At 38.8% G+C, this 13,535-nt stretch overlaps 1 protein-coding gene across 2 annotated transcripts in view; it reads left to right on the forward strand.

Annotated features, from left to right (window-relative positions):
- HTT (huntingtin) overlaps positions 1-7,845 on the forward strand; it is an 81,623-nt gene extending 73,778 nt beyond the window's left edge. For both annotated transcript variants that reach the window (XM_071447433.1, XM_071447434.1), the window contains 3 exons: positions 934-1,096; positions 1,726-1,886; positions 2,843-7,845. In XM_071447433.1, coding sequence (XP_071303534.1) covers positions 934-1,096; positions 1,726-1,886; positions 2,843-3,056 — 538 coding nt within the window. In that variant the 3' untranslated portion in view covers positions 3,057-7,845. The remainder of the gene's footprint in view (positions 1-933; positions 1,097-1,725; positions 1,887-2,842) is intronic.
- Positions 7,846-13,535: the final 5,690 nt, after the last annotated feature.

Consider the following 13,535-nt stretch of genomic DNA (forward strand, 5'->3'; position numbering starts at 1 on the left):
GTTAAGTAATTGCAGTGGAAGGATACAGTAAAACTGCTGTATTCACATGGAACTCATTAATGGGAACATTTCAAAACCCCTGTTTTGATCTGACAATCTCAAGCTGTCTTAAGTGAGTATAGCATGTTAGATTTTGTGTAGTAGTTTGTGGGTAATGGTTTACATTTTTTAAAGTGTTCAGTGGTTTTTCCATAAAACTGGAGGAGGGTTTCACTTCTGTACTTGGTGAGAACAGAACTAGAGCAGTGCTTGAGTGTTTTTGAATATATCACTCTGAAGAGCTAGCAAAACAAATGTGACTACTACAAGCAAAAAATAACTTTTGCAGGGAAGAATCAAATGATGGTAACTTGATCTTGATACATCAACAGATGCTGCCTTTATTAGAAAGATTTTCCAATTAGTGTTATTTAAACAAAGTTGTCTGTAGATTGGAGTATCTTTTCCCCACTTTATAAAGCAATACAGCTTGCTTTTCTCATTTGATATATTGGTCATTCTGAACTTGAATAAAAAATGCCAAGATGTTATGAATGAAAACTAGTGTTCTGTTTATACATGGTCTTTTCTCTGGTAACTAGGAGGAGTGATCTCCCTGTCCTTTTTTGTTCTTGTTTAGTTTTTTCAGCATTCCTGTTGGTAAGTCTCATCTCTGATACAATTCCAGACCTTTAAAAAAATGTGATTATTCAAAAAAAGAAAAGGGGAGAGTGTGGGGTAAAGAGACACCTGTAACAGCTTCTGACAGCTTTGAGAGACCTCTCTGGGTAGTCTGTTATTAAGATTACATGAAGATTTGGATTCATCAGTGCTGAGAACTTGCCTACTCAGAGATGAAAGTAAAATGTTCTTTCCATTGCCAATTAAATTGGAAAAGAACAAGATATGTGTTGACATTCAATCATAATGTATTTAATTTTTTATTATTTTCAGGATCAGGAAGGGATTTCCCTTTGAAGCTCGAGTAGTGGCTCGGATTCTTCCGCAGTTCCTTGATGATTTTTTCCCCCCACAAGATGTAATGAACAAAGTCATTGGGGAATTTCTGTCCAATCAGCAGCCATACCCACAATTCATGGCAACAGTAGTTTATAAGGTACTATTGATACATTTATTTTTCTTAAATGTTTCAGAAAATTTCTAAATAATTGACAGCTCAGCTGAAGGGCCATATACCACTTTTGTTAATTAGATCCAAAAAACCTGCCATGATTGAGGTGTCCTGCTGTGAGCTTTGCCTTCCAGGGAGCATCAGGGACTAGAATTGCCATGTCTCACCTAGAGGCCAAATCTCACAGCAAGACAGTCCAGTCACTGATAATGAGAAATAAAGAGAAAGTTAGTGGTTGTGATCCTGGTGCTCAGATTCTAGATCTGAGAGAGCCATCACCTTGTGAGCCTAACAGGCAAGCCCCTGTGGCTTCAGCTGGGCCTCTGGGCTTTTGGCTCTTCAGCACCTGCTGGACTTTGCATCACTGGAGAGTGCATGTGCCCAGCACATGTGATCTATAAAAAACAGAGACACCACACAAGTTACATATTTCTATGTGATTACTTCAGTTTGGCCCATTTGCCATGAGTCCAGTTCACTAATTCATCAGACTCAGAGTTGTCCCCAGGAACCCAGTTTGTGACCCTCAGAGCTTTGTAGCCTTTACAAGAGAAACTGAACTTTTTCCCATATCCATCCACCCTGTCTTTATTCCTGTGTACAATATTTTGCAGGTGTTCCAGACACTGCATAGCACTGGACAATCCTCCATGGTCCGTGACTGGGTGATGCTCTCTCTCTCCAATTTCACACAAAGAACACCTGTGGCAATGGCAATGTGGAGTCTTTCCTGTTTTTTTGTCAGTGCTTCCACCAGTCAATGGATTTCAGCAATGTATCCTAAAAAGATGGAATGTGTGCCATTTCTGGGTAATTATAGTGTAAAGCCTTGAAGGATAAGAGTACAAGTGTAAGACACAAAAAAGGCAGTTTTACTGCAGATAGTAATGGTGTATATTGCTTTGTGCCATTGGTACCTCAGGTTTGTAGGGAAAAAAGAGAACATCTAAACAGATGGTGAGAACAAAGTTATCTAAAACTACTGCTTTAAGATCAGTTCCTTTTGGCTATGCAGGATGATTGGGAAAGTCCTTCCTTTGAAAGACTTTTTAAAAGTTTCATCAAGATAGTATTGCTGTGACCTTTAAAAGCTTCGCTCTGTGTTCCTTCTGCAAGATAAAATATATTGAAGAAAATGTAAGAAGCCAACATACTCAAAATCAAGAGAATTATCCTCTACATCCAAACTGTATTTTGCAGTTATCACCCTGGCTGTGCACTGCAGTAATAGTGGGCTTTGGCAATGGAATTGCATTGGCCAAATAAATTGGAACAGACTTATTCCAATCTAACTTTATATATATATATATGGTATTAGTGCTGGATTTATTTAAAAACAAATAAACAAACCCCTGAAACAAACAGAAAATAACTAGTGCATCTTGTGTGCAGACAAAAAAAATGGCCATTTGTCATGTTTGAGACATCCTAATGAGTCCCAACCTCAGCAGTGCTCTTTGGCCTTCAGCAGTTGCTGATTGCATCGTTTGCTCCAATGGATAAAGAAAACTACTGCTAGCTTGAAATTAATTTCTGAGGATAAGAAATTGTGTGATGTTAAGGAAGAAATAGGATTTATGTAATAGCAGTTAATTACCAGATTGCATCATTTGCACTTGAACGTTGTTGGTGAACTTAAGAATAAGCTGTTTTAATGGAGAACAGAGTTTAAACTGCTAAACCAAAAGAGAGGCAATGTCTGTCATTTTATGACCTTAACTTGTGTTTCAGTCTTCCACATATTATCAGCAGAATGGGGAAATCAGAGCAGGTGGATGTTAACATCTTCTGTTTGGTGGCCATAGACTTCTACCGGCACCAGATCGATGAGGAGTTGGATCGGAGAGCCTTCCAGTCAGTGTTTGAGGTGGTGGCATCTCCAGGAACCCCATACCACCGCCTCCTGACCTGTTTGCAAAATGTCCACAAGGTCACAGCATGCTGAACACCCTGATGTGTAGTGGAACTGCATGACTAGTGTTGGAATATGAGTTATGAGGAATGCAAGATGAAGAAAATACCTGGGGTTGCATTTGTGCTAAATACGGACCTGTCGGTTTTCCTTCCAGCATGCATGGACAAGTGCTCTGCAGCACTGGAAATCACCTGAGAGTCAAGTGTAGTTGTTGTTGACACCAAACACCTCTAAGTGGAATGAAGTATGTCAGTGTTTTTCAAGTGATGGTGGGGACTAAAGAAGCCACACATCCAAGCTGTAAAATATGAGCTAGTACCACATGCAAGGTATTTGGTATTCCTGTTCTTCCCAATATGCAGCTGAAGCCACTGTGGTGCAGCAGTGAAGCACTGACAGACTGTTATTGCAACGTGCAGTCATTAGCCAACTTCATCGTTTTATGTACATGTATATACTGTTGTGTAGTACAAAATAGAATTGGTTTCCTAATGTCTCTCCCAAACCAGGAAAAGAGAAAATGGCTTTTATGATTTACACTTCCAGCATGTAATTTCTCTCTGGATTTTCTGATATCCAGTGGTGTATGTGTTGGTGATACCAGAGATATAGTGCACATACGTAACCACACCTTTTTCTTTTTTCTTCTCAGGATTTCAAATTTGAGTACAGTATATCAGTGAAAGAAATTTTAACTTAAATATTTCTATATTATGTACAGTATGTAAAATTGTAAGATGTGTGGTGCATGAGCTGTGCTGTAATTGGAGATGAACAAAAGCCATGCTACTGAATGTCTTGACATCTGTATTGTCCTCATTTTTTTTCCTCATTCTTGAATTCATGTTCCTTTTGGAAATCCATCTTAATGTACAGATTACATCTTGTTTTGCATCTCACTTTTTCTTAAAGTGCTTTAAAACTGGAATATGTTGATTAATTTGTCTTGAGAAACTGTACTAAGGAGGCATTCTTGTGATCCACTTTACTGTAGCTTCTTTGTAATTCCTTAATTTTGAGACATAATGGTAAGAAAGAGGACTAGTCACTCTGGATCAAACTTGAGATACTTAAGAAACTGCTCTTATTTGCTGCACAGCATTTTAAGAGACAAAATGGTGCAAGCTCCCCAGTAGTCAACAACCATTTGACCTTTCCTAACTGAGACCATGGAGTCACCTGGACCACTCTCATGTGAACAAGTATGAGGTAGCAGTAGAGAATCAGAAGGCTGCTGTGGTCTACTCTGGGACTGGCTAAAGTGTTAGATTACACAACCTCTTTTATTACCTGTTGTATCCATAATGCTTTAGACACAAACACAAATATCCATGAATTCCAGGACACTACACAGGGCCAGATTTAGCTTTTACTCACCACCCAGGGAATGCCATTGATTCCTAAGCTTTACATGAGGAAATCTAGCACAGCATTTGTCTTTAGTTGTATTTAAGTCTTTCATGATAGAGAAATGATACCTTGGTTCTCAGTCAGATCCTACATTCAACCTCTCTTCATTTTCTTATCACACCTTTTGGTGACACTTGGAAAAATGAGATAGTGTTGTCAGGAGGAGCATGTACTGTATGTATTTCTGTATATAATGTATATGTTGAAATTATACACATGTGACAACATTTAATGTATACAGATGTGTATATTTGTATTTATTAAACCCATGTATTTAAACTAATTCCAATCTAGACCAAAAATTGTTGCTTCTGCCCTTAAATTGATTACAAAGGAATTGTCCACTGGTGTCGCTTCCTTTTAGAAACTGGTAGAGGAAATTGGTAGTATGGGCAGTAGAAACAACTGTAGATGTTGCTGTATTTAGCTCTCTACAGGTCTTATTATCTAGAGCAATTATTTCTGTCCTAAGTTGGGTTACTCTTCTTCCTTGGGCCACAGCACTGTGGTGATTTTTAAAAGAAACTGAACAGGGTTTCAGAAAAAGGTTTAATAAAATAGATACTGTTTGAAAGTTTTTGAGTTATATTGGAAATTATCTTAATTCTGATAAAAGTCTAATTCCAGGCAGTGAGATATAATGCCCTGTGTTTGCATTAAGGGGTAGTATAGATCACTCTTCCCTTTTGTAATCACCAATAATCGTTTTGTACTGTAAACCCACACACCAGTCAGTTTTTGTATGATATATAGTTTAAGTGAAGATATTTTTGTAAGCTATTTTCCAGAATTTAAAAATAGATTTTAATATATTTTTTAAGCATCAGGTTAGTCAAATTCTCACCATATAACAGTATATGTTGTGTTATGAAACTGTTAAATTCTTCATAATTTTAAGCTCCTCATGATTAACACAGACCAGCTGATTACTTTACCTTGGGATCACAGGAGCTAGACCCTTTCTGAAACTTTCCAAACCAGCTTGGGACTTGCTATAGAATCTTTCAGGCCAGTGAAGAAATACATTGAATTAAGCAGTCAGCACAGCTGGGTTAAAACATTATAGATGTGACAGACTCCCATTCCTCAGCTGCCTCTTGCCAGCCTTAGAGCAAGTATTTGCATTACCTGTCTCAAGCTCTAGAGCTGATGCACTCCCTTCTAACCTCACACAGATTCACTGGTAGTGACTTCATCTGTTTTAACCTCTCCTGGAGATTGTTGTAGTGTCTGTACCTCCTGTAATGTGTCCCAAGTGTCTGAAGAAGGGCACCTCCTCTTGGGAAATCCTCTGTGACCTGAAGGAGCTGGAGCTTAAGGGTCTTCCTAGTGTGGGAGCACACTGCAGCAGGGCTTCAGTTCAGACATTTCACTGCAGCACACCTTCCTCTCTTCTTCCTGGATATTCTTTCCACACCCTCATTTCTTTGGGAATGAAATCATACTCAGAATCACTCCTGTCTGCTTTTAGTGACACGAGCCGCAAGGTGTGCCATGGGGGTAGTAACAGCAGAACAGTGGCCATTAAGGGATTCTGATGTTGCATTTAAAGGAAATAAAAATACTGCTTGTCCTTTGAGACTGACTCTATGCAAGATTTTATTTCACAGAGTGTTTTTAACTTGCTGTAAACAGAAAGCTAATTCTGAAAATCAGGCTGTTCATTTTTTCATTGAGATCAGGGTAGAAATGTGTTTGGTCTTTAGACATACATTTGTTGTCCTGGCTAAACAAAGCAGACAGCATCTTTAATCTGCTTTGCAGTAAAAGTGGCTTCTTAAAAGCCTTACAAGATGAGAGGTGTGGCATGACTGGGAGCATACTTGAGACAGATTAATATTTAAAACTTCAGTTACAATTCAGTTGTCAAAGAAACTGCATTACTAAATCTATAATGTGGCCCTCCCTAAGAACATTGTATGCCAGCCAACTTGTTACAAATAGCTTTTGGACCAGCTACCCACTGACCCATTAAATAAAGTTTGCTTTGTGTTTCATTTCAGCCTACCCCCTCCCTTGTGCTGAGTGCAAGAGTGAGGAGTTGTAAACAACAACTTATTGTAAACCTGTTCTTATTTGTGGGGTTCAAAGTATTTTCTTTACTATTTATGTTGTTTTCCAGTTGCAATTGAATGGGAGTTTATTTAAATCTTCTCTGAAGTGTATACTCAGATGCCATTTCTTGCCTAAAGCACCTAGTAAATGACTGTGTGTTACTTTTGCTTTGGTAGGAATGCCTTCTTAGCACCAAGACATTGCTTGTTTTTAACACCAGCAGCATTCCGAAAGCACTGAGTGAACAGATCTTGGTCACGTGAAGGGAGGAACAAGTGGAACCTTTTAAAAGTTATTTTAAAAGTAATCTGTTGATATCTAGTAGCTTTGCCTTAAGAGCATTCTGTCTTGCCATTCTCCTTTTTCAGTGGCTGTTAACTCTATAGCAAATAAGGAGGTTGTGTCAAAAGCACTGCAAAGACAGTTCTCCAAGGGCAGCACACCTGGTTTGTCTTAGGGTTTTGTGGAGCTGTCAGGGCTGGGCATTTATGCTTCCATAATATAAGAAATTTTAGGGTATAATGAGCAATAAATAATAGCAATAAGCAGTTTAATTAAATTCAGTCATTCAGGATCTTACCCGGTCATTCAAAGGGATGGGAGAAGATGGGGAACTAATTGAGTACATTTATGGTGTAAATCAGATTTTTTCCATGTACAATCTCAACTAAACTTTCTGCTGAAGGCAGAAATCAACTGAGGGACAATGGTAGGTGCTTTGCTCTTAAAACAGTTTTGGTTATAAGGACACAATTGCTGAAAGTTACAAGAGGACAAAATACTTTGCTAGTTTTTAAGTAGTTTAAATGTTTTAAAGTGAAAACAAGCTGCTGTAAAAACTAGAGTAAGCAATGTAGCAAAATTTGGGGGAAATTAATGATGTCAATTTAACCTAATACAGAGATTTTGGGTGAACTCATTGTGCATGCTACCTAAGTATCCATTTAAAAATCTTGAGAATCCCACAGTCATACCCAGGAGAGCTTCTACGGTGTATCTTGATAAAGTTTTTAGCTGCATTCAGGTAACTGGGTATAAATGCTGCAGAGCATTTGTGAAGCATGTGCTGCTTTAGTCATGTGCATTTTGTGTGAGCTTCTCATTGCCATCAGTCCGTGTGTACACACCATCCAGTTGGATAAACTTGACAAGGATAAGGTAACGCACCCTGTGGTGGGATACAGTGTGAGGGCAATGATGGGCAAAAGCTTGGAGCCCCAACCTGAAAAGCAATTGTACTCAAGGGAAAAGAAAAGCATATAATTTTAGATGTATGTTTAAGTTTAAAAAAAAAATGCTGAAAATACTGCACATTGAAACTAAAAGAGAAAATAAAATGCAACTATTACTGTAAGTGATTTTTCTCTGGTTATTTAAAAAGAAGGGCTTGATGCATTTTACTAGAGTTTTTCCCCAGTATCTCCTCTTTTCAGCAACTATCAAATACTGAGTATTATTAAGATTTGCAAGAATACTTGAACTTTCTGCAAATGTAGCTATGCTGCAAAATCACAGTGCTGTTTGCAATTAAGCAAGAGCTATCACGGCTGAGCTTTTAATTGTATCTAACAGTCATGCTTGCCAAAACTTCTCTGGGATTCTAGATGAGATCAGAAAAGGCAAAATTCAAGTGTACAGCTGTATTTGTGAATGAGAGTGTATTTATCCACAGCAGTCCTGGGGAGGGATAATGTTACACAGGAGAAGAAATGGTTTAACTTGCTGAAGCTTGGTTTTCCAGCTGTTGGGCTTGCATCTTAAAAGAAATTTCTGGGTGGTCCTGCTGCTGAACACTGGAGGATCTCTTGCAGTACTCAACGGCTCACAGACATCTTGTTTTGATTAACTTTGCAGCACTTGGCTGTTCCCTGGAAACTCTGGCATAAAGTTTGAAGTAGTAGCTTAATGTAGAAAGCACGTGCTGGTTTTGTCCTGAGTCAAGGTAACTTCTTTTCCATCTCGTTGCTGCCTGGCGGTGTTGGTGGCGGCTGATCGGCCGCTGTGTCACCTCTGAGTGCAGCCCTGGAGCTGAGGGACAGAGCTGTGCTGGGGTAAGTGCCTTTGTCTGCAGAGCTGGACATGCATTGGAGTCATAAACTCTTCATCTTTTTGTCACTCAGAGAAGAAAAACCATTTAATTTCTGGAGGTATTACCCCTAAAGATGAATTGCCAGGCACAGGCAGATGAAGCATTGCACTTAGTAGACTAGCACTTTTTAATTTGCTAGAACTTTTCTTTGCTTTCCCCACTGCCTTTCCTGCCCTGTATAGGTATTGTGCTTTTTTTCCTACTTTTTTAGGCAGTGCAGCTGTAAAGAGTATTGCAGCCATCATTTGGGAATTGGCAGGGCTCCACCCCAGTTACAAGACAAAAGGCTTTGATTGCCTGTAGAATTAAACATAATTACACCATAAGTTTTGCATAACTGTTTGAAGAGATGAAAAGATTTGTAACTTGTAGGTTTGTTAAAAACTTGGAAGTAGGAACATGAAAAAGTTCATACAGTTTATATAGAATGTTATCTTTGGAGTGAGCCAAGCCTTCTGCTCTTCTATTGCAGCCATAATTCCACCTTAATTTTGCTTCTGATCTTTCCCATGGTATACACATCCAAATATGGCAGAACAGTCCCTTACCCCAGGTGCTATTTTCTTATCCTTCGAGCTGCAAACGTCATGGGTAGATTTTGATCAAGTGCAACCTTATTGTTTTATCTCATTATTTACATTTTGGAGTTCTTTCAGCCAGGCTGCAGTGTTTGGGCTCCAAGCAAAATGCATCCCTGAGGGCTGGGTTTGACCATGCACCAGATGCCCACAGAGCTGTGAGCCAGATTAAGTCAGACCATTTAAATACAAGGTTTTTGCTAATCTAGCTCATCTTGGATTCTATGCACTGTAAAACTTCAAGTCAGTGTTGAAATAACATTTCCAAATTAGAATCTTAGTCTTTCCACCCCTTTCTTCCCCTGAGGAAGAGGCACTGAATGTGTTTCCATCCCTGTCTTGCTGTTAAATGGCTCTAGGATTGAAGCATCTGTCTTGTCCAATGGAAAGGCAAGTGTAAAGCTTGCTCACTTAACTTTTCTTGGTGTGCCTTGTTAATGTTGACATTTCAAATATCATCTTTGGCATTTGATTTAACATCTCTGAAAATAACACAATTCATTGTTTAACTTTTATTTCAGGCAAGTTTGGGCAGATACTCTTAATTACACTTTGTTCATAGTAATTTTTCTTTGCCTTCTTAACTGCCTCTAACTACCACTGTTTTAAATGAACACTGGATGCTGCAGATCTGGGAGGTATTTTTAAGTGCTTTCCAGGCTTCTGATCCTTCCATCTCTTGGTAATGTGGCTTAAGCTCATTCCTTCTCCTCCTGTCTTCTTTCCTCTGCCTTGGCTGCCAGAGTAAATATTTCACCTGTTGAATGCTTTAAAATAAAAGTTGTATGTCATCAATAGATTGGTATGTGACTAACAGGATAAGGCTGAATGATCCAAAGTACCTGGAGTTTATTAATTAATTGGGAGTCCTGAAAAAGTGAACCTTTAGAAGGGGACCAAATAAACCTGCAAATTTTTGCTACCTAATGTAACAATCTAAGAACATTGTTCAGATGTTTATCAGTACCAAAATCAAATGCTTTCACAAATGTTTCAATCTGTACTTTTGCTGCTTTACTGCTTTTGTGGTTGTCCTGGGGATGGCTCTATCTGTGCTTACTGAAGCAACATATTTATGTACTGCAGTTATTTAAATGTGAGCTTGTGGATAATACCTGTTCCATTGCAGAGTGATCTGATAATATTACCCAAAAAAAGTGAGAAATGTGATCTGGGACACTTGCAGGCAGCACTGACAGTAACAGTGAAAGGACCTGCTGCTTCAGAAAACATTATCTGGGACCAAGTCACATTCCCAGTGGTGAACAGAGGCTTGCATTATGCTGACAGGTTAATTTTCCAACTCTCCCACTGGCCTGCTGTGAGGTTGGAGAGTATCCCTGTGTGGGAAAGATGCAGCAAACCTGGTCTGATTCCAGTTGAGTTGTCTCAGATGACAGGATTAAGCAAATCTATGCTTCTTAGATCCATAAACATCCCAACTGCACATTGTACCTTTGAAAAGAGCGATGAGTCCAGGGGCAATGAAGGAGCATTGTAAGGAGTCACGTTGAGTTCTCGTGTTACACTTGCAAAGATTCCTGCCCCGTGGGCACTGGGAGAGGATGAGGTGCTCAGTTTATTGCAGTCAGACTTAGAGTGCCCAAAGTTCTTTTGTGTTTCTGCTGAGGGGTTAAATATCATCAAAAGTGCTTATTAATTATTAACTTAACTTAGAGAGGTCTGCCTCTCCTTTGTCTGTGCTGCTTTTGTTCTCAGTTTGACTGCATTAACTCTGGATGAAATATAAATGCCAGTCCCAAACTAACAATGATTAAACTGTATTATTCTGTGCAGCTTAATTACATGAAAAAAAATCAGGACAGGAGATCAAATTTATTATTTCATGTGTATTCAGTCATGTTTTATTGGCTATAAAATCTCATGTAGACAGGATAACTTTAGAAATTGACTAGCACAAAGAAGATTTTAGCCCTAAATTACATATTTTGAAGAGATTTTTCAAAGCCTGTCATGATATGGGCATTCATTCAGAAGAAAATAATGAAAAGTTAACTTTTTAGCAGGGCCCAAAAAGGGGTAGTGATGAAGGTTGTCTGACATAAGTTTATTCCCTTGTGTTTTTCTGCTCTAAAGCTCCAGGATGTGATGCAAGAAGAAAGGATAGGATTTGTGCAGCCTGGTGTGTGCTTTTTGTGAGTAAAGGACCTTTTGTCTGCTGAGGGCCAGTTATGGACAGAGAAAAGTATCCATGTTTGTTTAAAAGAAATTCCCAACCACCCACAGTTGCATGGTTCATTGCATTGCAGGTCGTCACTTTTTCTCTGTGAAAATATATGATATATCATCACCTGGCTATGTCATATATAACATATCACAATCCAGGCAGTTTGTGGACCTTGAAGAGGTCTCCTTGGAGATCAAACAGCTGTGGTGCACCCAAGGACAGAGAAGCATTTATGACACTTGTAAGGACATTGCAGGACAGAGCCAGGATGGTTCCTCCTGGGAAAGGGAGGCTTCATGTAATGTGATTGCAAAATTCAGCCCAGGGACCAAGGGATGGTAGGAAACAGCATCTTCTCATTCCTCACCTTCAATGGCTTTGTCCCCTTCACCATGTTATGCCTGAAAATGTTGAAGGTTCCTGTTATTAAAGGTGTGAGAGCATTTTTGATGTTGCTCCCAGCTTTTGTGTTGAGCTTTCTCTCGCACTCTGGGTGTTTACAGAGCAGCAAGGGAAAGAAGCTCTTGTTCAGTAAGCTGTGGTAGTGAGTTTATTGAGTTAGGAGTGAGTCTTGGGTCTGCAAAGAGACAGGAGCAGCTGTTGCAAAGTTGTTTATTGCATGAATACATCAGCCTTGAAGGCAAAGGGTTCAGAGTATTGAAGTCTGTGCTAAAAGCTTTTGGCATAGAGTCCTGATGTCCCCAGCAGAAGCTACTGCCACCTTTTTTGCACTCCAATATTGGGGGGTTTTATTCCTAAATCATCCAATCAGCTAAAACCACAATTCTAAAACATTCTTCCTACACCCCTCTGAGCTTAATTCTAATGTGTGAAAGTAGTGTCAGTTCTTACACAAAATTTACCCATGTAGTTCTGTCTGTTCACACAAGTAGTTCTCTCTGTCTATCTAGAAATGTAAGCAACGTTCTGCTGTGTTTTCATTATGTCTGGAGCTAAGTTATTTCTGTGAAAGATATCACTACTGAACTTTAAACTAGACTTTAGGGCTTTTTACCAGCCAACACAGTCTCTTAAGGCACTTAGGATATATTTCTATTTACTTAAAACTAAAACTTACACTCTTTAATATATTATTATTTTGTATTAATATATTATATTATTAATATGTGCTTTAATATATTTCAGTTTCTCTGAAGGTTCCAATTCAATCCCTGCATTCCTTTCTCTCTCTGAGGGACTCAGAGAGGCTTTTATTTCATGCATTCCAACATAAGTTGAAAGAAGGTTGCAGAACTTGAAACTGCTTCTAGTAGTGTTCTTTTTCCTTCGACTTAGACCTTGAGTGTTCCTTTATATTTGATTATGAAAAGAATAAATACTTAATTTTTTCTTTGAACTACAATTTTCCCTGTAAATTACTATTCCAGAGTCAGCCAGAACTGTCTTTCTTCTTTTTATACAGGTGCCTTTCATCCACTTGAGGAAAGCAAATGTGCTTTTTTTTCTTCTCCTGAAAATCAAAAATACTAAAAGTTTTTCTCCTTTTTCTAGTTACAGTTGCATCTCCTCATATTGCTGCATTTTTCTCTAGTGAGAGTCTGATGATTTGAATTTTCACAGGTATTATTCTTGCCTTATTTGGTTTCTTGATCACATTCCAGGAAGTTTCTTCTTTGAAAAGGTGTTACTTTTAAGTTACACAATTTTGATGTACCACTGCTCATTGGAACATTAAGGCTTATCAGGCACATGTGGTGGTGTTCATGGGGCCCCAGGATGAGGGAAGAGATGAGAATCTTGACTCCACGTTTCAGAAGGCTGATTTATTATTGTATGATATATATTATATTAAAAGAAAATGATATATTAAACCTATACTAAAAAATAGAGAAAGGATTTCATCAGAAGGCTAGCAAGGAAAAGAATGGAATGATAATAAAATTTTGTGACTGACCAGAGAGTCGGAGACAGCTGGACTGTGATTGGCCATTAATTAAAACCAACCAACATGGACCAATCAAAATGCACCTGTTTCATTCCACAGCAGCAGATAATCATTGTTTACATTTCATTTCTGAGGCCTCTCAGCTTCTCAGGAGAAAAATCCTGGCAAAGGGATTTTTCAGAAAATATCATGGCATCAGGCACTGGTTTCCCAGATCCCCCTGCTGGGGGACAGAAGTGATGCTTGTTTCCAGTCCTCAGGAACCTCCTTTGGTGGCCACAGC

The sequence above is a fragment of the Agelaius tricolor genome, unplaced genomic scaffold (genome assembly GCF_023055355.1).
Source record: "Agelaius tricolor isolate 1412-34295 unplaced genomic scaffold, bAgeTri1.0.p SCAF_24, whole genome shotgun sequence".
NCBI classification, from domain to species: domain Eukaryota; kingdom Metazoa; phylum Chordata; class Aves; order Passeriformes; family Icteridae; genus Agelaius; species Agelaius tricolor.